The sequence below is a fragment of the Coregonus lavaretus genome, assembly GCF_964263955.1.
Source record: "Coregonus lavaretus genome assembly, chromosome: 11".
Lineage (NCBI taxonomy): Eukaryota > Metazoa > Chordata > Actinopteri > Salmoniformes > Salmonidae > Coregonus > Coregonus lavaretus.
The window spans coordinates 25,858,700-25,883,129 of NC_139998.1; the positions used below are offsets into that span (position 1 = coordinate 25,858,700).

The window sequence follows — 24,430 nt, forward strand, 5'->3', positions numbered from 1 at the left end:
TCAACTCTATGCTAAGGAGATGTGTCGTGTTGCATGAGACAAATGGTGGTCACACCAGATACTGGCTGGTTTTCTGATCCACGGCCCTACACATTTTTTTAAGGTACCTGTGACCAACCGATGCATATCTATATTCCCTGTCATGTGAAATCCATAGATTAGGGCCTAATTTATTTATTTCAATTGACTGATTTCCTTATATGAACTGTAACTCAGTAAAATCTTAGAAATTGTTGCATGTTGCGTTTATATTTTCATTCAGTACAGTATAGTATAAGCTTATTTCTTAAGCATCCTAAATAATGCCATAGATTCTGTTTTTGATAGTAAACTTGAAGGTAAAAAAGGGAAGCATGATGTAAGATGCAAACCTGGTAATCCAACTGATTGTAGGCTATTAAAGCCAATGACTTACTGCTGCTCCACGAAGTTTTGATAAAATCAGTGGAGAAAGAAAGAAACTTTCTCTTCTTGTACATGCAGTTACTTTAATTTTCTTCAAGTAAATGACCAGTATTACTTAGGTAAATTTTATTAACACTATATAATGACTGCATTGCTGCAAAGCTCATAGTTTCACCAATGATAAACAGGGAGAGGTTATACAGACACACCTTGTGCCCAAAATTGATAACGTATGTCGGGCAGCGAGAGTTGAGTGGGTGGATTCGGTTCAGTCAGTTGTCCTGACGAGCCCTCCCCAGCTAACTAGTTTATGCTTGTGGCTAGAAACTTCAGTGAGAATGTGAAACTTGTCTGTCGAAGTTGGGACTTGTCTTAAGAATCATTCAGTTTTTACCGGACTACAAAATCAACAAATGTGCTTTAGCTGCCTGTCACCCTGGCCTGATATTAGCTACACTATAGCTACTTCCCTCAAAGTGAGTTACTGCAGGACAGCCAGAAGGTAGGGAATTGCCCCGTGTAGCTCAGTTGGTAGAGCATGGCGTTTGCAATGCCAGGGTTGTGGGTTCGATTCCCACGGGGGGCCAGTATGAAAATGTATGCACTCACTAACTGTAAGTCGCTCTGGATAAGAGCGTCTGCTAAATGACTAAAATGTAAATGTTAATCACGTTGCTATTTATTGTTGACCAGCAGATGTCACTAATGTGCATTGTGAACGGATAATGAAGCTCCGAGTAATGAACCTATTTTCAACACAATTGGCTGGAAAGCCTCAATGCTTCAGGAAGCTTTGTTTCCAATCACTGGGTAAAACTAGGCCCTAAAAAGAAGGCCTTATGAAATACATATTGTGTTAAAGATTTACATTTTAATGATGACATATTCACTTGGGATCTCACTTGGTGAAGGACACAGAACTGAAAATGGATGACTGCAAAAAACATGTTTCTGTCACTAACAAATACAGTCATAAGTGGTAACTCTACAATTCACTCAAAAGGCCAGGCACTCTGGGAAATATGCAAAAAAGTATTTACACTAAGCAGTGTGTTAATTTAACACTGAAAAGTGTGGACCCGTATTAAATGTAACACTCTCAGTGTTGATTGAACACTGGAGAATTTGCTGTGTACCAATTGCTGATGGTGAACCTGAACAATCGAAATAAAATCCAATGTAGGGCTAATAACCAAACAGCAGCTAGGCTATAGCCAGATGAGAGTTGTGTCTCCGGTAGTACACTTACTTTTTCCCTGGTAAAACACAATTTTCAGAAGCGCATTTGATAACAATAACCTAGCAAATTACATTGGTTGTCCCTCAACTAATAAAGCCTAATATTGCGCAAGCTATTTTACAAGCATTTGAACGCTGAAGGCGTGCAGATGTTTGACTAGGCTACTGATATTGCCTGGGGTTGCTCAGCATGCAGAATTACTTGTAGATAAATGACTGTCAATGCAATTACATGCTTAGTTCGACACTGAAGGAGAGGATGCATCAGTTGTCTCAAAAGATGAGGTATTTTCAGAAGGTAAAAATATATTTTCTTTCTTTCTTTCTTTTTTAAGGTATTTTTATTTGGCATTTTTTATGATTATACAGATAACAGACAGAACAAGTAGAGGGCAGAACACACACAGATCCCCTACCAAATCAAACCCACCCCAACCCCCCATGCTCTAACAGAGCCCCACCCCAAAACCAGACTTAAAGCAGGCATGATATACAATGAGTAATATAATCAAATAGTAAAAAAATATATATATATATTATAAAACAAAACGTTAAAGAAATAGTAAAAATAATGATACAAATTCTAATTTGGGTTGGTTTATGGAGTTGTGAAATTAGCTGAGTCCATGTCTTCTACAAAGGATAGGAAAGGTTGCCAGATATTATAAAATGTAATTGAAGATCCCTTAACAGAGTGGTGTATTTTCTCTAGCTTGAGATGTTGCATAACTTCCTTTATCCAATGGTTAAAAGTAGGAGGAAACTGATCCTTACACTTAAATAGTATAAGACGTCTAGCTAGAAGAGTAGTAAATGCCAGCATGTTGCCCATAGAACTGTTTAGAGGGGCCTCCTGTGGTGCCACTCCGAACAATGCAATAAAGGCAGAAGGTTCAACATTGGGCCAGTAACCGAAAGATCAGGGGCGGGGCACGCGTAAACAAGATGGCGTATTGAATAGAAATCGGTACAAAACACCTCAAGATAAAAACATAATATTCAAAATCAGTAAGTTAGACTAAATATTAGCATTTCATATATTCGCAGTTAATATAATTCAATCTGGATAATAACAGAAATAAGATCATAAGGCTAGAGAAATATATCGACAAATATTACTACAACAAGCAACACCCAAACATGACTGAAGACAAGCGTGGAGAGCCGATCCCCAAAAGGAAACGCGATTCATCGACAGATACAGATGATATATGCTTTTCACCACTGGGTATGGTAAGTGTGGAAAGCGACCTGTTGAAGTCGATAAATGACAAATTGGGCATATTAGAATTGGTCAGTAAAGACGTAAAAGAGTTGAAAGCGAGTCTTCAAATGAGTGACGAAAAAGCTTTGGTAATGGAGAAAGAAACCAAAGAAATAAAAGTGACAGTCTCTAAAATGGAAACGGACGTTAGGGAATTAAAAAAGGAGAACAATCTTCTGAGAGAAGCCTTACTAGACATCCAAACTAGATCGATGAGGGAAAATCTAGTACTTACGGGTATTCAGGAAAAGGAGGGAGAAATAACAGAGAATATTATGAAGGACTTCCTGCATACAGCGCTACAAATCCCACTCGAGGCTGTCGATAAAATCCAACTCGAACGTGTACATCGTTTCGGAAAAAGAGGACAGAAATATGAGCGCCCAATCGTTGCCAAATTTGCTTTTTTTAAGGACAAAGCTATGGTGAAAAGCCTGGGAAAAAGACTTGCTGGCACGAAAATAGGCATGAATGATCAGTTCCCGAAGGAGATTGTAGAAAGGCGCAAAGTTCTGTATCCAATCTTCAAGGAAAACAGATTAAAAGGGAAACGTGTTGCACTAGTGGTGGATAAATTATATATTGACAACCAAATGTTCAGAGACACAAAGACTACTCCATGGCTATTCTAAAAGTTGTAATAGAGGAGTCAAATATTGGAGCACCTGATACTAGCAATGATAGGGATTGTAATATTAAATAACATTTTATAGTAAGTATAGTATTTTATAAATGGATAAAACGATATAACAAGCAGAATAATACATCTTTATATACAAATAATTAGAACATGGATTTTTTGGCGGGAGGTTGTTGTTTTGGCGGATGGTTGTTGTGGTTGGTCCTGTGTTCTCTCTGGCGTCCTTTCCCCCTTGCAGCAGATGTGGATGCGGGTGCGTTTGCACGCTCGGCCCATTTCTTCCGCAGTCAACCATGTGGTGTGCATTTTTGTGTTTGAAAAGGTGCGGCGTTAAGTGAGTGAGAGGGGAAATGGTTGCATATCCCAGAGCCGACCGGGGGTCTATGAACAGGGGTAGTGAGAGAGAGAGCTTTCAATTTTGTGTAGATGAGGGATATACATTTTTAAATATAGTATACATCTAATCTAATTATTCATTGTCCTATCATGATGGAAAGATCCCTAACCCTATAACCTGGACACCCACCTGAGCGACCCATACACCAAAGAGAAGTTCCCATCTATTTTATGGACCTGCTGTGAATATGCAGCCTAAACAGAGAAATAAATGCGGTCAGAGACCTACTTGAGCAGTACCGCCCCCTCAAGATTCTGAGCCTGCCTGGCAGGGTTGGTCCTACAAAGCCAGAGCCCCTTGATGGGAGAGCATAATATACAAGGAAATTCTCAAAGCTGCTAATGAGAACCTTGACGACCTTTTACCTAGCCGGTGGGGATTCCGGTGGGGTACGCCCACCCAGGTAGTGGCAGTGCTGGCAACACTGGCTGCAGTAACCCATGGGGAGGGGGTCACACTCGGACAATCAGAGAGGGGGTTTATCATTGTGGCCCAGGTGGCACAAAATAATCAAAGGTCTGACCGCATGGAGATGCTTGGGAAAATGGTTACAACAGGGGATCAGAGTGTTTGTGTCTCAGGTGAAGAGGGTGGATCTGATCTCCATCACCTAGGACTTGACATAGATTAAGTAGATTAATCAAATCTCACATTGTTATCAATTTCTGCTCAATCTGCATGCTTTCTCAATCAGCTTTAACTGTATGTGCACTCGTAGATCAAGTTATTTCTCGAGTTGGGCTCTGGGATATAACAGCCGTTGAGTATCGGATTTTATGGTGGATTGTGGAGGAGGGGGGTTGAGTGTGTTGGAGTATGTGAGTATGTGCGTGTGTGCTTGTCTGGCATCTGTTGTGGGGGGGGGGGGGGGGGTGTTGGGGGGGGGGTATGGGATGGACCGCGGGAATTATTTGCTAGGATAATAATTGCTTGTCAATGAATTAAATGTAATACAATGGCAATCCTGGTTATATGTTAGAATCCTATGCGTGAACTGCCGACATTATTACGCATATTAATTGATAATGATGGAAAATAGGATATGCATAATTTAAAAAATAATAATAGTTATATAGATATATATATATAGAGGTGAAAGCATTGGAAATGCTTTTGGCGGTTAACCTGCTTCTGTTTTGTGGGTGGCACTGTGTGCTGTTTTCGATGGATGGGTCCTGGCCTCTCGGGGCCTTAGGGATACGGAGGGACGTGGGTGGGATGCTGATCACTGGGATGACGGCTCAACTTGGGATGGGGAGGGGCTTTAGCGGGGGAATTAGTGGAGAACAATTGAAGGGTTACTCCGTAGCAATGCAAATATCACGGTACAGCTATATGGACACCCAATCATTACGCTATTTTTTATTGGTAAATTTACAAACATATATAATGATAAATAGACTTGAAACTTGTATCTCATTATGGTGTATGGTGAAATAAGTATAGCCAGTTATAATTGTAATGGCTTAGCTGATAATAACAAAAGAAGAACAATATTTACATGGCTCAAAGAGAAGGAATATAATATCTATTGTATACAGGAAACTCATTAAACAATTCGAGATGAAGTAGTGTGGAAAAAAGAATGGGGGGGGGAAATATACTTCTCCCATGGGCAAAGAAATTCAAAAGGGGTGATGATATTAAGTAATAGTAATTTCGATCCGAATGTGCAAATTGTCCAAATAGATACGCAAGGTAGATGGATTATTTTAAATATGGTATTGGACCATAAACAGATATGGCTCATTAACCTTTACGGACCAAATAATGATGATCCACAATTCTTTGACAATATATATAATAAATTATCAAGCCTGCAAGCAACTCAAGACAATATTATTATGGTGGGGGATTATAATACTGTTTTAAATAGCTCAATGGACCGAAAAGGAAATCACACCACAAACAATCACCCACATGCTCTTAAGGAAATTGTGAATGTCATGGATACATTAGAACTAGTAGATATATGGAGGCTTAAATATGCTGATCTAGTGAGATATACATGGCGGAGACTGAATCAAGCTAGTCGTCTTGACTTCTTTCTTATCTCATTCTCGTTGGCACCAAAAGTAAAAAAAGTGTTGATAGGGGACAGAATGCGGTCGGACCATCATATAATAGGCATATACATTACTCTGACTGAATTTCCACGTGGGCGAGGATATTGGAAATTTAATCAAAGCCTATTAGATGATAATTTATTTATAATTAGAACAAAGGAATTTATAACTGACTTTTTCCAACATAACATAGGTACAGCGAATCCCCTTATTGTATGGGACACCTTTAAATGTGCCTTTAGAGGCCATGCAATTCAGTACTCATCTCGAAAACAAAAGCAATTTAGGTCAAAAGAGTTTATACTAAGAAAGGAAATAGAAAGTCTAACAGAACAGATAGATGGCAATAAAAACTGTAACATAGAGGCTCAGAATAAATTAGAGGAAAAACAAAAAGAAATGGAAAAACTTATTCAAGAAAGATCAAGTGTAATATATTATAAAAATAAAGCAAACTGGATGGAATATGGGGAAAAATGCACAAAATTCTTTTTTAATCTTCAACATAGGAATGCTACCAAAAAGAACTTAATGAAACTGGTTACAATTGACGGAGTCACCCATAATTCACCTAATGATATTTTGAAGGAAGAAACAAAGTATTTTAAGCATATGTTTTCTTTTCAGTCGCCTCCATCTCCTCTAACTGAAGCTAATTGTAGAGATTTTTTTTCTATTGATAATGTCAAATTAACAGCCACACAGAAAGACTCATGTGAAGGTGAAATTACAGAGGAGGAACTTCTGGATGCAATTAAAGACTTTAAGTCCGGGAAAACTCCAGGGTTGGATGGCATACCAATCGAGGTATACCAAACCTTTTTTGATATACTAAGAGGACCGTTATTAGCATGTTTTAACCACTCCTATGTAAATGGTAGATTATCTGACACTCAAGAAGAAGGTCTGATCTCATTATTACTGAAACAGGATACAAGTGGAAAATATAAAGATCCAGTCCATTTACAAAATTGGAGGCCACTTACACTTCAGTGTTGTGACGCAAAGATCCTAGCAAAATGTATAGCGCATAGAATTAAAAAGGTATTGTCGGATATTATTCATTCTAATCAGACAGGTTTTTTACATGGAAGATACATTGGAGATAATATAAGGCAAGTATTGGAAACAATAGAACACTATGAAACATATGGGAAACCAGGCCTGCTATTCATAGCAGACTTCGAAAAGGCATTTGATAAAGTTCGACTGGAATTTATATATAAATGCCTGGAGCATTTCAATTTTGGAGAATCTCTTATAAAATGGGTCAAAATCATGTATAGTAACCCTAGGTGTAAAATAGTAAATAATGGCTATTTCTCAGAAAGTTTTAAACTGTCAAGAGGAGTGAAACAAGGTTGTCCACTATCGGCATATCTATTTATTGTGGCCATCGAGATGTTAGCTATTAAAATCAGATCCAATAATAATATCAGAGGATTAGAAATACAGGGCTTAAAAACAAAGGTGTCATTGTACGCAGATGATTCATGTTTTCTTTTAGATCCACAACTAGAATCCCTCCACAGCCTCATAGAGGATCTAGATACATTTTCTAACCTCTCTGGATTAAAACCAAATTATGACAAATGTACTATATTACGTATTGGATCACTAAAAAATACAATTTTTACATTACCATGTAGTTTACCAATAAAATGGTCTGATGGTGATGTAGATATACTCGGAATACATATCCCAAAGGAAATAAATGATCTCACTTCAATAAATTTTAATAGAAAGTTAGCAAAAATAGATAAGATCTTACTACCATGGAAAGGAAAATACCTGTCAATTTGTGGAAAAATCACCCTGATTAACTCTTTAGTATTATCCCAGTTTACCTATTTGCTTATGGTCTTGCCTACGCCTAGCAAACAGTTTTTTAAATTATATGAGAAAAAAATATTCAATTTTATTTGGAACGGCAAGCCAGACAAAATTAAAAGAGCATATTTATATAATGAATATGAATTCGGAGGACAGAAATTATTAAATATTAAAGCATTAGACCTATCACTAAAATCTTCAGTCATCCAAAAGTTATACTTAAATCCGAACTGGTTCTCAAGCAAATTAGTAAGATTGTCTCACCCACTGTTCAAGAAAGGCCTTTTTCTCTTTATTCAGATTACAACCTCTCACTTTCAGTTATTTGAAAAGGAAATAATCTCCCAAATGTCACTATTTCTAAAACAAGCCATAGAAAGTTGGTTGCAATTTCAATTTAATCCTCCAGAAACGACAGAACAAATAATGCAACAAATATTGTGGTTAAATTCAAATATACTAATTGACAAAAAACCTTTATTTTTTGACAGAATGTTTAAAAAAGGTATAATCTTCGTAAATGATATCATCGGTAGGACTGGTGGAGTTATGTCGCACATGCAGCTAACAAAAACATATGGAAATGTCTGCTCTACCCAGAATTACAACCAAATAATTGCAGCCTTACCGCAAAAGTGGAAGAGGAAAGTTGAAGGGGGAGAAAGTAAGGAACTTGTCTGTCGGCCTTGCATTAAAGAACATAATTGGTTAAGGAAAACTGTGATAAATAAAAAAGTATATCAGTTTCACTTAAGGACCAAAGGATTGACAGCCGTCCCATATAGATTGCAAAATAGTTGGGAAGAGATCTTTGACGTACCGATCCCATGGCATAGTGTTTATGAACTGACACGCAAAACGACACCGGATTCAAAAATTAGAATCTTTCAATTTAAATTATTATATAAAATTCTTGCTACCAATAGAATGTTATTTATATGGGGGATACAATCTTCCCAGCTCTGCAGATTTTGCTGTGAAGAGATAGAATCATTAGATCATTTGTTTTGGTTCTGTCCATTTGTAGCTTGTTTTTGGACACAGGTCCAGGAATGGCTAAAGGATTGCAATATTTACCTGGAACTAACCTTGCAGATAGCATTACTGGGTGATCTGAAAAGTCATAGTCAATCAATCAATAATATAATAATACTTTTAGCAAAAATGTTTATTTTTAATTCACAATCTGTAGAAGCAATGAGAATAGAAAGGTTCAGAACTTTGTAAAACATCACAGTACGGTTGAAATATATATGGCAAATAGAAATCCTATATGGATGGTGTTAAGAGATAGATGGGAGGTATTGAATAGAGTTGAAGGATGGGACTAATAACAAATAACAACAAATAATAACAAAGATAGCTAATAATGTAAGCATACTGTGTCCATAATAAGTATATAGGTTGTATGTTGGGAGCTTTTGGGAAAGAGCACAGTTAGAAAGATATGGCATTTAGAAGCAAACCGGATGGACATCATGAAAATGATCGGAGAGGTTGAGAGTAGAAGAAGTTCAGGAGCAAAAAAATAAATAAATATATATATATAGATATAGAATTATTGTAAAATTAACTCTGTCCATAAGGTGTAGATAGTAAGTATAGACCGGAAGTAGAGGCCTGGGCGTTGTTGTTCACTAATTTACTCCAAGTAGGGAAAGGATGGTGGGGTTGAAAAGTAATAAAGGGGAATATATATATAAAAAATAAAAAAAACATGGGGGATTGGAAGTGATGCAGACAATTACATTGATAGAAGATACAATCTATCTGCAATATTAAGCTGATCCATCCCCCCTAAAAAAAAAAAAAAATAATAAATAAAAAAAAGGCAGAAGGTTCGATAGGTCTCGCCAGTATCTTAGAAAACGTCTCAAAAACAGATATCCATAAATCTGTCAATTTCGGGCATGTCCAAAACGTGTAATAAAGTAGCAGGAGCCTGCTTACATTGGTCACAAGTGGGATCTATTTCTGGTCTAATCTTGGATAATTTTGCCTTTGACCAATTTAATTACAGCATGTCTTAGATATATAGATGAAGATTGTATTCTCTGAAGCATACTCTGACAAGTTTTATCTGAAAGTTGTTCACCTAAATCCTCTTCCCATTGGTTCTTAAGAGAGTTCAGGAAATCCAGAATGTGCGAGTTTAATAACGTATAGATCAAGCTTATGCCCCCTTTGATATAAGGGTTCACTTTAGAAATAGAATCTAGAAGGGAGGTAGGTGGGCATGATGGGAAGTAACTAGAGTATGAAGATACAAAACTACGCAATTACAGGTATCTAAAGAAATGGCATCTAGGAATATTGAACTTTTGTACTAACTGTACAAAAGATACAAAATCCATATCAATGTACAAGTTGTTCAGTGAGGAGATCCCTTTTCCAGACCCGATATGAAACGCCCAGTCTAATAATGACGGAGAGAATGTATGGTTCTTTAATAATGGGACAGAAGTTGAAAATTCACTGAGACCAAATGATCGCCTGAACTGTTTCCAGATTTTTAGAGAACGTTTCACAGTGGGGTTTTTAGTGTATTTGGAAACAGGCTCAGCTAATGCAAGTTTTGAGCAGAGTAAGGCAGTTAAGGAGGTGGAGCCACAGGATGAGCTCTCCAAGGTCAACCATTTCGGCCTGTAACGGCGCGCACGGGACGGGGCGCGGAGTGTAAAGGACGGAGACAGTCATAGACCTCCAGCGCCGGTTCCCAGTCCGGTACGCCCCGTACCTGCTCCCCGCACCAAGCCAGTGGTGCGTGTTCCCAGTCCAGCCCGGCCTGTTCCTGCTCCTTGCACCAAGCCGGTGGTGCGCGTCGCCAGTCCGGCCCGGCCTGTTCCTGCTCCTCGCACCAAGCCGGTGTTGCGCGTCGCCAGTCCGGCCCGGCCTGTTCCTGCTCCTCGCACCAAGCCGGTGGTGCGCGTCGCTAGTCCGGCCCGGCCTGTTCCTGCTCCTCGTACCAAGCTGGTGGTGCGCGTCGCCAGTCCGGCCCGGCCTGTTCCTGCTCCTCGCACCAAGCCGGTGGTGCGTGTCGCCAGTCTGGCCCAGCCTGTTCCTGCTCCTCACACCAAGCCAGTGGTGCGCGTCGCCAGTCCGGACCGGCCTGTCCCTGCTCCTCGCACCAAGCCAGGGGTACTGTCACGCCCTGGCCTATAGAACTCTAGCTAGTTTGGTCAGGGTGTGAATATATTCTAGGTTTGTATTTCTATGTTTGGCCGGGTGTGGTTCCCAATCAGAGGCAGCTGTCACTCGTTGTCTCTGATTGGGGTTCATACTTAGGCAACCAGTTTTCCTGCCTGCGTTTTGTTATGTTCATGTTTAGGCTTGTATGTTAGCCTTTGGACCGTCACGGTTAAGTTTGTTGTTTTGGTTACTGTTTCGTGTGTTTATTAGTTAATAAACATGTTCGCCGTTCACGCTGCACCTTGGTCTGTCCCGTTCCTTAACGTACGTGACAGATATGTAGAGATAATCGAGGGAAGGACTGACTCAAAACGGCAGGCAATCATCTTAGAAAGTATCTTTACATCGCAATTCTTCCCCCCCTTTCAGAATAAGTGAAATACATGCTCATTGTTGAGGGTAAAGAGTTTGAGGAGAATGATTCCTCAAATATGGAAAGCAAGAGAGGTGAGAGTTGATCAGAATTTTTTTTAAAGAATTTGCTCGGAAATCCGTCGGGTCCAAGGGATTTACCACACTGCATAGATTTAATTGCCAACACAATCTCTTCTACAGAGAACTGTTCTTCTAATTCAGCAGCTATACCTCTAAATGATCAATACATTTGTTACACAGCTCGTCAGTTATCTCAGGTATGGTTTGATTTGTGGTTCTCTGACACAGCTGGTGTGCTAGAATTTTCCCTGATTTCTCTCCATGTTCATAATTTTTGTATCGAGATTTACTAATTAGATTTTCAGCTTGATGAGTTGAAAGAAGATCAAACTCTGCATGAAGTGTCAATTGTTGTTTTAGTAAATCTGCAGCTCAAGAGAGTGAATATGTCATATCCAAATCCAAGATTATATTTGTAAGTTCCCCTAGGCTTTGAATATTGCACTTCCTTAATCTTGCGCTGTACGAAATAATTTGGCCCCTTAGATAAGCCTTCATTGATTCCCATACTGTTGTAGGAGACATTCCAGCGGTTTGATTAAGCTAGAGAAATAGCTCAATTTGAGATGATATAAAAGCAACAAAGGTTTCTTCTGATAGCAGTAGTGAGTTAAGCCGCCAAGGGCGATAATTAGGCTGTGTATTTGGTATAAGTAGTTTAATAGTCTCCCGAGTGGCGCAGTGGTGTAAGGCACTGCATCGCAGTGCTAGCTGTGCCACTAGAGATCCTGGTTCGAATCCAGACTCTGTTGTAGCCGGCCGCGACCGGGAGACCCATGGGGCGGCGTACAATTAGCCAGCGTTGTCCAGGGTAGGGGAGGGAATGGCCGGCAGGGATGTAGCTCAGCTGGTAGAGCATGGCGTTTGCAACGCCAGGGTCATGGGTTTGATTCCCACGGGGGGCCAGTATGAAAATGTATGCACTCACTTAACTGTAAGTCGCTCTGGATAAGAGCGTCTGCTAAATGTCTAAAATGTAATAGTAAGAGGAGAATGATCCGAAATGACTATAGCTTGGTAATCACACTCCGTGATAAGTGGCAGAAATCTATTGTCTAGGAAAAATTAGTCTATACGTGAGAAGGTCTTATGAACTGGTGAGAAAAAAGAATACTCCCTAGCTGTGGGATTGCGGAAATGCCACGCATCAGATATGCCATATGTCTGAAGAAATAGCTGAATTGTGGATACTGTCTTTGATGAAGATGATACCTTAGGAGAGCTACGATCCAGATTGGGCGACAGTACACAATTCATATCACCACCTAGTATTAGGTGGTGTGTGTCCATATTTGGTAATCGAGAAAATACATTTGTGAAGAATGAACTGTTATCCCAGTTTGGTGCATAAATGTTAGCCAAGATAACAGGTGTATTATACAGTCTTCCTACTACAATAATGAAACGTTCTGCTGAGTCTGTCTCTACACTTGACATTGCGAACGGTATGTTTTTACTAATTAAGATGGCTGCTACCTCTAGTTTTAGAATTAAAATTGGAATGATATGATTGACCGATCCACCCTCCTTTTAAATGAGAGTGGTCGAAAGTGAGGAAATGTGTCTCTTGAAGAAAGGCGATACCTACTTTAACGTGATTAAATGAGAAATAACCTTTTTACGTTTCACTGGGTGATTTAAAGATTTAACATTCCAGCTTGCAAAAGTGACCGAGCAACCAGCTGTACAATACTGATAGTAGTGTTGTTTAGCCACAATGACGCAAGGTTTTTGGAAAAACGTGACCTACTCCATGGCTTGCTCACTAGCGCCCTCCATAATGCAAACGTTTTAATCGATTTCTGACCGATGCATGCTACATTTGGATCGGTTTGGGGTCTCGTGGACCCATCCACTCATATCTTAAACATTTGATCCGGGGACTGATGCATATCGGTGAATCCCTAGAAGATAGTAGCAGGGCCTTGGACGCAGCAGTGACAGTGATTCAGACAGCCTGCTTTAGTAATAAGGTATAAAGTCGAATTTTGTGAAAAGTGTGTTTGTCACTCCAGGCTGGTCGTGGAGGTATATAGAGAGAAGTTGTCTGTTCCAGTCTTGTGGCCAAGCACTAAAACACCTGATTAATTAACAAAGGTATGTGTGTGTGTGTGTTTAGTTTATAACGCAGTTTCAGGAGGAGAGCTTTAAGCTTCAGAGGACATATGTAATCCACAACAGGAACTTCCATATATGGGCTAGTTCTTCTGCACTGGAACGCAGCCTTAGAGCAGGAACTCCATATATGGGGTCAGACTTTCATATTGGAATGTGGCCAAAGCAAGAACTTCATACATGGGCACAGACATTCATATTGGAATGCAGCCCCTTGTGCAGGCACTCCATAAGTGGGCCCAGACACTCATATTGGAATGCAGCCAATCTGCAAGGAACTCCACATATGGACATTTAACCGTAACATGCCAATTTGCTCACCTGCATCCAATCTTCATTAGCCACAAGCCAGTCTCACTCACTTGAATCCAATTGCTTCATCAACCACCCTCATAGCATTTAAACAGCATCCTTCTTCACGCCTTTGTACTTCTGCCTGACAAACAGGCCGTAATGCAGTGCATGCAAAGCAATTAAACTGCCGCCACATCGCGTCACCCTCCAGGTATCCTGCACAATGGCGGGCCAGGTAAACATTGGTCCACGACCAGGAGCTGGCCTATCCATCGTCTGCACCCTCCAGGCTTCCTTCACAATGGTGGGCTTACGGCTGGAGTTGGCCCTGCCAGCAGGCTCAGCACAGACATAGTTGTGCCCCGACTACCATCCATGCCAAAACCCTTATACCAAACTCTATCAACTACTACCCCTTCCGACATGTTCGTCTGATGGCAAGAAGCCGAACTCGTGAAGGTGTGTTTCCTACCTTTGGCTCCCCGCAGGACGAAGCCGAAGCCTTCGTTTTCTTTCTTCTGCAGCATAGCATTCTTCTCCTCTATGATGTAATCACTGGAGAGCAGAGAGGAGAGGGACAGCAGGTAAGAGTCCTGCAACATACTCACTGAGAGAAGAGACAGGAGAGAATGAAGGAGAGGGGGAAGGAGAGAGCAGAGAGAGAGCCAGGGATGGTAGAGAAAAGGATGGGAGAAGATGGAGATGGACAATGAGAAAGATGGAAGGTGAGAGAAGGGGGTGGAGAAGAGGGAGCAGAGAGAGGAGTGGGAGGCGATGTAGGGAGAGAGTAACCCAATGGCCTTGCAAATAAACACACACAAACACACCTGAACCTACTTCTCTGATTACCCAATCAACTTAAAAGCCTAGCTTAGGGTTCTCTTGGGGCTGTACAGTACTTACTTGTGTATGTGTGTGTACAGGGTGGTACTAGCAGATGCAGGGTAAGTGTGTATAATGCAAGCTTTTCATCACCAGTGTGTGTTCCCTCCTAATATCTGAAATTCCAAGGAAACAGAGGACTCAGCCTCTCCCATTCAGGAAGAAGAGGAGGAGGTTGAGTGTGTGCTTGCTGAGAAATACACTGAACAAAAATATAAACGCAAAATGTAAAGTGTTGGTCCCATGTTTCATGAGCTGAAATAAACGATCCCAGAACTTTTCCACACGCACAGAAAGCATATTTCTCAAAGAAATCTGTGCACAAATGTGTTTCCATCCCTGTTAGTGAGCATTTCTCCTTTGCCAAGATAATCCATCCATCTGACAGGTGTGGCATATCAAGAAGCTTATTTAACAGCATTATCATTACAGAGGTGCACTTGCGCTGGAGACCATAAAAGGCTACTCTAAAATGTGCAGTTTTGTCACAACACAATGCCACAATGTCTCAAGTTTTGAGGGAGTGTGCAATTGGCATGCTGACTGCAGGAATGTCCACCTGAGCTGTTGCCAGAGAATTTAATGTTAATTTCTCTACCATAAGCCGCACGTGTCAAACTCATTCCACGTAGGGCTGAGTGTCAGCGGGTTTTCGCTCCACCCTTGTACTTGATTGATGAATTAAGGTCACTAATTAGTAAGGAACTCCCCTCATCTGCTTGTCTAGGTCTTAATTGAAAGGAAAAAACAAAAACCCTCAGACACTAGGCCCTCCATGGAATGAGTTTGACACCCTTGTTTTAGCAAATTTGGCAGTATGTCCAGCCGGCCTCACAACCGCAGACCACGTGTAGCCATGCCAGCCCAGGACCTCCACATCCGGCTTCTTCACCTGCGGAATCGTCTCAGACCAGCCACACGGACAGCTGATGAAACTGTGGGTTTGCACAACCAAATAATTTCTGCACAAACTGTCAGAAACCGTCTCAGGGAAGCTCATCTGCATGCTCGTTGTCCTCAACAGGGTCTTGACCTGACTGCAGTTCGGCATCGTAAATGACTTCAGTGGGCAAATGCTCACCTTCGATGGCCACTGTCACACTGGAGAAGTGGGCTCTTCACGGATTAATCACGGTTTCAACTGTACCGGGCAGATGGCAGACAGCGTCGTGTGGGCGAGCGGTTTGCTGATGTCAATGTTTAATGCACAGAGATACCGTGAGGAGATCCTGAGGCCCATTCATCCACCGCCATCACCTCATGTTTCAGCATGATAATGCACAGCCCCATGTCACAAGGATCTGTACACAATTCCTGGAAGCTGAAAATGTCCCAGTTCTTCCATGGCCTGCATGCTCACCAGTCACCCATTGAGCATGTTTGGGATGCTCTGGATCAATGTGTACGACAGCATGTTCCAGTTCGCACCAATATCCAGCAACTTCGCACAGCCATTGAAGAGGAGTAGGACAACATTCCACAGGCCACAATCAACAGGTTGATCAACTCTATGCGAAGGACATGTGTCGTGCTGCATGAGGCAAATGGTGGTCACACCAGATACTGACTGGTTTTCTGATCCACGCCCCTACCTTTTTATTAAGGTATCTGTGACCAACAGATGCATATCTGTATTCCCGGTAATGTGAAATCCATAGATTAGGGCCTAATGAATGTATTTCAATTGACTGATTTCCTTATATGAACTGTAACTCAGTAAAATCTTTGAAATTGTTGCAGGTTGCGTTTATATATTTTTTTCAGTGTATAAAATTCTCATTACTAATGAGTGTCGTCACTTGAGTGTGTGTGTCAATTCAAACCACACAATTCAATGCTCAAAAACTAAGGTATTCCCAGAGACATTCTAGCCACACAGTAAAAGGCAGCATCATGTCCCATTCTCAGCAACACCAATATTCTGTTGACTGACTGTCAGATCCCACTGCTGACACCAGACAGCCCATACAGTTAGTGAATTGAACACTACACACACTGGCATGGGAGACCTGGAGTTTGGTCATGTGTTAGCTGTTAGCCACGCCAACTGCCCAGCCACTTACCCCGGGTAGACAGAGCCCCTGCTGACAGGGCCTGGAGACCCCTGAGAAACTCTCCTGTGTCAGGGGGCAGAGGTTGCAGAGATACAATTTAACTAGAGGACTTGCTTAATATGTGTGTGGATATATATGGGGTTTGTAAATACAGTTAAACATCTCTTTCTCTCCTCCCCCTCTCTTAGCCTACATCCTGCATATCCAACCAGCTCTAAATTTTCCCCTCCATAGCTACAGAATAGCTTTATGTTTCCATTCAACCAACCATGCTTTCAATCTCTCTAATGTTGCATTCACAATTATATTCCATGAACTCCTGTTAATATTCAGCACTACTCAGGCATTTAGAAAATATATTCTATAAATTAATCTTCAAATAAGCATCCAATGTAGCACAATCATATTCAATAATGTAATTACAGTCTTACCTATAATAACATTCCATAAACCCTAAAAGTAGCCATTCACAGTGGCATACCAAAGACTTCCATTCACATACAACTCCATTCCATATTCCATTCAAGAGCTTTGACATTCTATCCTATTCAGAGCCAGCTCTGCTGCTTTAGCTCTCACACACTCTTCATAAACTGCTCTCTCTCTCTCGTGCAGGCACGCTCTCTCTCCATCTCTCTCTTTCCTCTCTCCCCCCCCTACCTCTCTGGAAAGGTGAGGGGAAACAACACTCTGATAAAAAGCACCTCTCTCCTGACAAGCTGTCTCTGACATTTAGAGTGAATTTACTTCAGCACACAGTCCTATAGCAGCTACTGTTCTGCTGTCCTCTCTTAGCCTGTACATCTGATTTACATGGGAGTGAGCACTCACACTCTCCTTTATTACTGATTGATGTCATATAAAATACATTTCAAAGAGAGGGGGACAAATGACGAGAGGGAGAGAGACTCATCCACACGCATACACAAAGGGAATGTTTCAGTGATGGGAGTTTTGTACGAGGCCTGGGTTGAGAGTAGGACTCATGCAAGCAGAATGCACTGACACTGTCTCACCACTAGATGGAAGTAGCATCACATCACATAGTGTGTGTGTATGCACGTCTTACCTGTATGAGGAGAGGTTGTCGTAAGATCCCACAGTGTAGTGTCTGAACAGTCTCTTAGTGCGGTCCTCTCTTGTCTCTGTAAAACAAAGCAATACACTGTCAGTATGTGTGGTCTCGTTTGGGCCCTGTCACTGCGAGTGCATTTATTCTGAGGATCGATGACATACCTTCCCCACACACACACACACACACACACACACTCACACACATACTGCTACCCCGCTTGCTAAATGACAATCTGCTGACTGGAGACCCTGTCAGGCCACTGGAGTTCTTAATTGTGTGTGTGTGTGTGTGAATATGCGTGGGTGTATTGCGTGGGTGTGTGTGGTGGTGAGAGCATTTTTATTAGTGTTTTAAGGTATGTGTGTGTATTGTCAGACAAGCTTATGAGTTAATGACATTTTGTTTCTTGACATTCACTCCACCCTGTCTGTCAGTCTGTCAGTCTGTTTGAGTGACAGCTGCCAGCTTTGTCCACTACAGGTTTCTCCACGCCAAAGCGCAGAAAGACCAAACAAACCTCTCTCTCTGTCTCCACTACAAGCTCCATCACCTCCACTCCTCTCAATCACTATCATCGCTCTCTCTATCCCCCTCTTGACCCTTTCTCCACCCATCTCCCCATTACCCCTCTTGACCCTTTCTCAACCATCTCCCCGTACCCCTCTTGACATTCTCTTCCTGATTCCCCTCTCTCCATCATTCTCTATCCCCCTTTCATACCTTCTGTCCTTCACTCTGCATCAATCTTTCTACCTCTTTATCCCCCTCTCTCCACTCCCCCTCTCTATCCCTCTCCCCTGCTCTCTCTCTGATAGTGTTGTTGTCTCTCTATAAGGTGTTAATGGTTACAGGCCCACTAGCCTGACTCTCATTACAAATGCATAGACCTCCCCTTTCCCCTCCACTCCCCTCTTTCGCAGGGCAAAGACTCACACACATGTATAAAATCAGAATACGGAATAGAACAAATACCGGGCACTGATCTAGAACTCATATCCAACCTTTCATAGCCCCAAAACTCTCTGTTTAGCATTGTAACCACTCAGACAGTCAGACAGTCAGTCAGAGAAGCTGTTGGAACTGGATTGGCTGTGACCCACAGGGCAGAAAGAGGAGTTAAGAAGCAGAGGACTAGGCTGAGCAGAGATAGGATGAGATGCCTATACTAACAGACAGACAGTCGATAGGGGAGAGGCATCTACTAGAACACTCTGTCTGTCTGTCTTCCTCCTTCACTCTTCACCCCCTTTCTTCCACCCTCTGCCCTAAGATCATACAGTGACAGTGTGATATGGGTTAAGGGGAGAGGTTAGGTTGTAGTGGGTGAAGGTGTGGGTGGGGGTGGGGGAAAAGGTCAAAGATGAGTCAACACTTGTATGCTTCCTTCTGCAGAGCTAGAGTTCTGGTGCCCTTTATACAGTGGCTTGTGAAAATAATCACCCCCTTGGTATTTTTCCTATTTTGTTGCCTTACAACCTGGAATTAAAATGGATTTTTTTGGGGTTTGTATTATTTGATTTACACAACATGCAAACAGCAATCTTTAAATCATACCACAGATTCTCAATTGGATTGAGGTCTGGGCTTTAACTAGGCCATTCCAAGTCATTTAAATGTTTCCCTTAAACCACTCGAGTGTTGCTTTAGCAGTATGCTTAGGGTCATTGTCCTGCTGGAAGGTGAACCTCCATCCCAGTCTCAAATCTCTGGAAGACTGAAACAGGTTTCCCTCAAGAATTTCCCTGTATTTAGCGCCATCCATCATTCCTTCAATTCTGACCAGTTTCCCAGTCCCTGCCGATAAAAAACATCCCCACAGCATGATGCTGACACCACCATGCTTCACTGTTGGGATGGTGTTCTAGGGGTGATGAGAGGTGTTGGGTTTGCGCCAGACATTTTCCTTGATGATCAAAAAGCTCAATTTTTGTCTCATCTGACCAGAGTACCTTCTTCCATATGTTTGGGGAGTATCCCACATGCCTTTTGGCGAACACCAAAGGTGTTTGCTTATTTTTTTCTTTAAGCAATGGCTTTTTTTCTGGCCACTCTTCCTTAAAGCCCAGCTCTGTGGAGTGTACGGCTTAAAGTGGTCCTATGGACAGATACTCCAATCTCCGCTGTGGAGCTTTGCAGCTCCTTCAGGGTTATTTTTGGTCTCTTTGTTACCTCTCTGATTAATGCCCTCCTTGCCTGGTCCGTGAGTTTTGTTGGGCGGCCCTCTCTTGGCATGTTTGTTGTGGTGCCATATTCTTTCCATTTTTGAATAATGGATTTAATGGTGCTCTGTGGGATGTTCAAAGTTTCTGATATTTTTTTATAACCCAAACCTGATCTGTACTTCTCCACAACTTTGTCCCTGACCTGTTTGGAGAGCTCCTTGGTCTTCATGGTGCCGCTTGCCTGGTGGTGCCCCTTGCTTAGTGGTGTTGCAGACTCTGGGGCCTTTCAGAACAGGTGTACAGTGGGGAAAAAAAGTATTTAGTCAGCCACCAATTGTGCAAGTTCTCCCACTTAAAAAGATGAGAGAGGCCTGTAATTTTCATCATAGGTACACGTCAACTATGACAGACAAAATGAGAAAAAGAAATCCAGAAAATCACATTGTAGGATTTTTAATGAATTTATTTGCAAATTATGGTGGAAAATAAGTATTTGGTCAATAACAAAAGTTTCTCAATACTTTGTTATATACCCTTTGTTGGCAATGACACAGGTCAAACGTTTTCTGTAAGTCTTCACAAGGTTTTCACACACTGTTGCTGGTATTTTGGCCCATTCCTCCATGCAGATCTCCTCTAGAGCAGTGATGTTTTTTGGCTGTCGCTGGGCAACACGGACTTTCAACTCCCTCCAAAGATTTTCTATGGAGTTGAGATCTGGAGACTGGCTAGGCCACTCCAGGACCATGAAATGCTTCTTACGAAGCCACTCCTTCGTTACCCGGGCGGTGTGTTTGGGATCATTGTCATGCTGAAAGACCCAGCCACGTTTCATCTTCAATGCCCTTGCTGATGGAAGGAGGTTTTCACTCAAAATCTCACGATACATGGCCCCATTCATTCTTTCCTTTACACGGATCAGTCGTCCTGGTCCCTTTGCAGAAAAACAGCCCCAAAGCATGATGTTTCCACCCCCATGCTTCACAGTAGGTATGGTGTTCTTTGGATGCAACTCAGCATTCTTTGTCCTCCAAACACGACGAGTTGAGTTTTTACCAAAAAGTTATATTTTGGTTCATCTGACCATATGACATTCTCCCAATCCTCTTCTGGATCATCCAAATGCACTCTAGCAAACTTCAGACGGGCCTGGACATGTACTGGCTTAAGCAGGGGGACACGTCTGGCACTGCAGGATTTGAGTCCCTGGCGGCGTAGTGTGTTACTGATTGTAGGCTTTGTTACTTTGGTCCCAGCTCTCTGCAGGTCATTCACTAGGTCCCCCCGTGTGGTTCTGGGATTTTTGCTCACCGTTCTTGTGATCATTTTGACCCCACGGGGTGAGATCTTGCGTGGAGCCCCAGATCGAGGGAGATTATCAGTGGTCTTGTATGTCTTCCATTTCCTAACAATTGCTCCCACAGTTGATTTCTTCAAACCAAGCTGCTTACCTATTGCAGATTCAGTCATCCCAGCCTGGTGCAGGTCTACAATTTTGTTTCTGGTGTCCTTTGACAGCTCTTTGGTCTTGGCCATAGTGGAGTTTGGAATGTGACTGTTTGAGGTTGTGGACAGGTGTCTTTTATACTGATAACAAGTTCAAACAGGTGCCATTAATACAGGTAACGAGTGGAGGACAGAGGAGCCTCTTAAAGAAGAAGTTACAGGTCTGTGAGAGCCAGAAAACTTGCTTGTTTGTAGGTGACCAAATACTTATTTTCCACCATAATTTGCAAATAAATTCATAAAAAATCCTACAATGTGATTTTCTGGATTTTTTTTCCTCATTTTGTCTGTCATAGTTGACGTGTACCTATGATGCAAATTAGAGGCCTCTCTCATCTTTTTAAGTGGGAGAACTTGCACAATTGGTGGCTGACTAAATACTTTTTTTCCCCACTGTATATATACTGAGATCATGTGACACTTAGATTGCACACAGGTGGACTTTATGTAACTAATTATGTGACTTCTGAAGGTAATTTGTTGCACCAGATCTTATTTAGGGACTTCATAGCAAAGGGGGTGAATACATATGCACGCACCACTTTTCCGTTATTAATTAATTTAAATTTTATTAACAAGTAATTTTTTTAATTTCACTTCACCAATTTGGACTATTTTGTATATGTCCATTACATGAAATCCAAATAAAAATCAATTTAAATTACAGGTTGTAATGCAACAAAATAGGAAAAACGCCAAGGGGGAATACTTTTGCAAGGCACTGTATCTCTCTCTCTCACACACACACACACACATAGGCTGGAAATTCAGCAAACATATCAGACAGTATTATTTGTGCATGAGTAAGTGAGTGTGTGTGTTTGTCTTTTTGGTTTTACTATCCTTGTGGGGATCAGAAGTCCACCAGTGTTCAATGACTATGTACACAGGGCAGCAGTCTCTAAGGTGCAGGGTAGAGTACTGGGTGGTTGCCGGCAAGTAACAGTGACTAAGTTTAGGGCAGGGTACTGGAAGGTGGCAGTGGTGGAAAAGGTACTCAATTGTCATACTTGAGTAAAAGTAAAGATACCTTAATGGAAAATGACTCAAGTAAAAGTGAAAGTCACTCAGTAAAATACTACTTTAGTAAAAGTCTAAAGTAAAAGTAAATGCTATACATCAAATTCCTTATATTAAGCAAACCAGATTTTTTCTTGTTTAAATTTGATAGGTGCGTGAATTGGACCATATTACTGTCTTGCCTGAGCATTCTAAATGTAACTAGTACTTTTGGATGTCAGGGAAAATGTATGAGAGTAAAAAGTACATATTTTCTTTAGGAATGTAGTGGAGTAAAAGTTGTCAAAAATATAAATAGTAAAGTACAGATACCCCAAAAAACGACTTAAGTAGTACTTTCAAGTATTTTTACTTAAGTACTTTACACCCTGGTGATGACTATTTAACAGTCTGATGGCCTGGAGATAGAAGCTGTTTTTCAGTCTTTCGGTCCCAGCTTTGATGCACCTGCATGGTCTCTGCCTTCTAGATGGTAGCGAGGTGAACAGGCCGTGACTCGGGTGGCTGAAGTCCTTGATGATCTTCTTGGACTTACTGTGACACCGGGTGCTGTAGATGTCCTGGAGGACAGGCAGTTTACCCCCGGTGATGCGTTGGGCTGACCACACCACCCTCTGGAGTTGTGGACGGCGCAATTGCCGTACTAGACTATGATACAGAATAATCTCTAAGGTGCATCTGTAGAAGTTTGTGAGGGTCTTATGGGCCAAGCCTAATTCCTTCAGCCTTCTGAAGTTGAAGAGATGCTGTTGCACCTTCTTCACCACACTATCTGTGTGGATGGACTATTTCAGGTTGTCAGTGATGTGCACACTTTGGAACTTGAAGCTTTTCACCCTCTCCACTGTGGCCTTGTCGATGTGGATAGGGGCGTGCTGTCTCCTGAAGTCCACGATCAGCTCCTTCTTTTGTTGACGATGAGGGAGAGGTTATTGTCCTGGCACCATTCCACCAGGATGCTCACCTCCATCCTGTAGGTTGTCTCGTCGTTGTTGGCAATCAGGCCTACCACTGTTGTCGTCAGTAAACTTGATGATTGAGATGGAGATGTGCGTGGCCATGCAGTCATGGGTGAACAGGGAGTACAGGAGGGGGCTGAGCACGCACCTTTGTGGGGGCCCTGTGTTGAGGATCAGGGTAGCCTACATTCACCACCTGGGGGCGGCCCGTCAGGAAGTCCAGGACCCAGAGCGGGGTACAGATCCAGGGCCCGAGCTTAGTGATGAGCTTGGAGTGTACTATGGTGTTGAAGGCTGAGTTGTAGTCGATGAACAGCATTCTTATATAGGTATTCCTCTTGTCCAGGTGGGAAAGGGCAGTGCGATGGCGACTGTGTCATCCGTGGAACTGTTCGAGCGGTATGCAAATTGTAGTGTGTCTACGTTGTTGGGTAAGGTGGAGGTGATATGATCCTTAACCCATAAGAGTCTAAGCCCTGTCTAAGCTATATGGACTTGTTTTAAGAAGGTCATACCAAGGATCATTTTGCTATTTGATTTAGAATTGTAATACTCCAAAATTAAGTATAAAAAATATGTAAACAAATGATTTGATGAAACAAATGTTTTGGCCTGCTATTAGCCCATACAAACGCATTGAATAACAGATTCGCTACATGGAACAACAGATAGTCCCCCCCAAAAAAATCTAAAGGAAGTTTGTTCTGAAGTGTCTGTCCTATATCTGAGAGATATAAGAAAGATCAGGAAACATAATGAAAAATGTATTTTTTTTTATTTTTTTACATGTATTTAACCCCTTATTCTTGGCACTAAACAGTCTTCATATATACTTCCAGTCATTCTTTCAACTGTTACTGGGGGACTTTCAGATGAGTCTTGTGAGGCCTGTGGG

The 24,430-nt window shown here is 41.7% G+C and overlaps 1 protein-coding gene across 1 annotated transcript in view; it reads right to left on the reverse strand.

Annotated features, from left to right (window-relative positions):
* The window catches only part of LOC311136983 (SH3 and multiple ankyrin repeat domains protein 3-like), a gene marked incomplete at both ends in the record, with an annotated part of 327,765 nt that overhangs the window by 32,114 nt on the left and 271,221 nt on the right, over positions 1-24,430 (reverse strand). Inside the window, 2 exon segments of the mRNA XM_084171316.1 lie at positions 14,350-14,432; positions 17,883-17,958. Of these exon segments, the coding sequence (XP_084027442.1) occupies positions 14,350-14,432; positions 17,883-17,958 (159 nt within the window).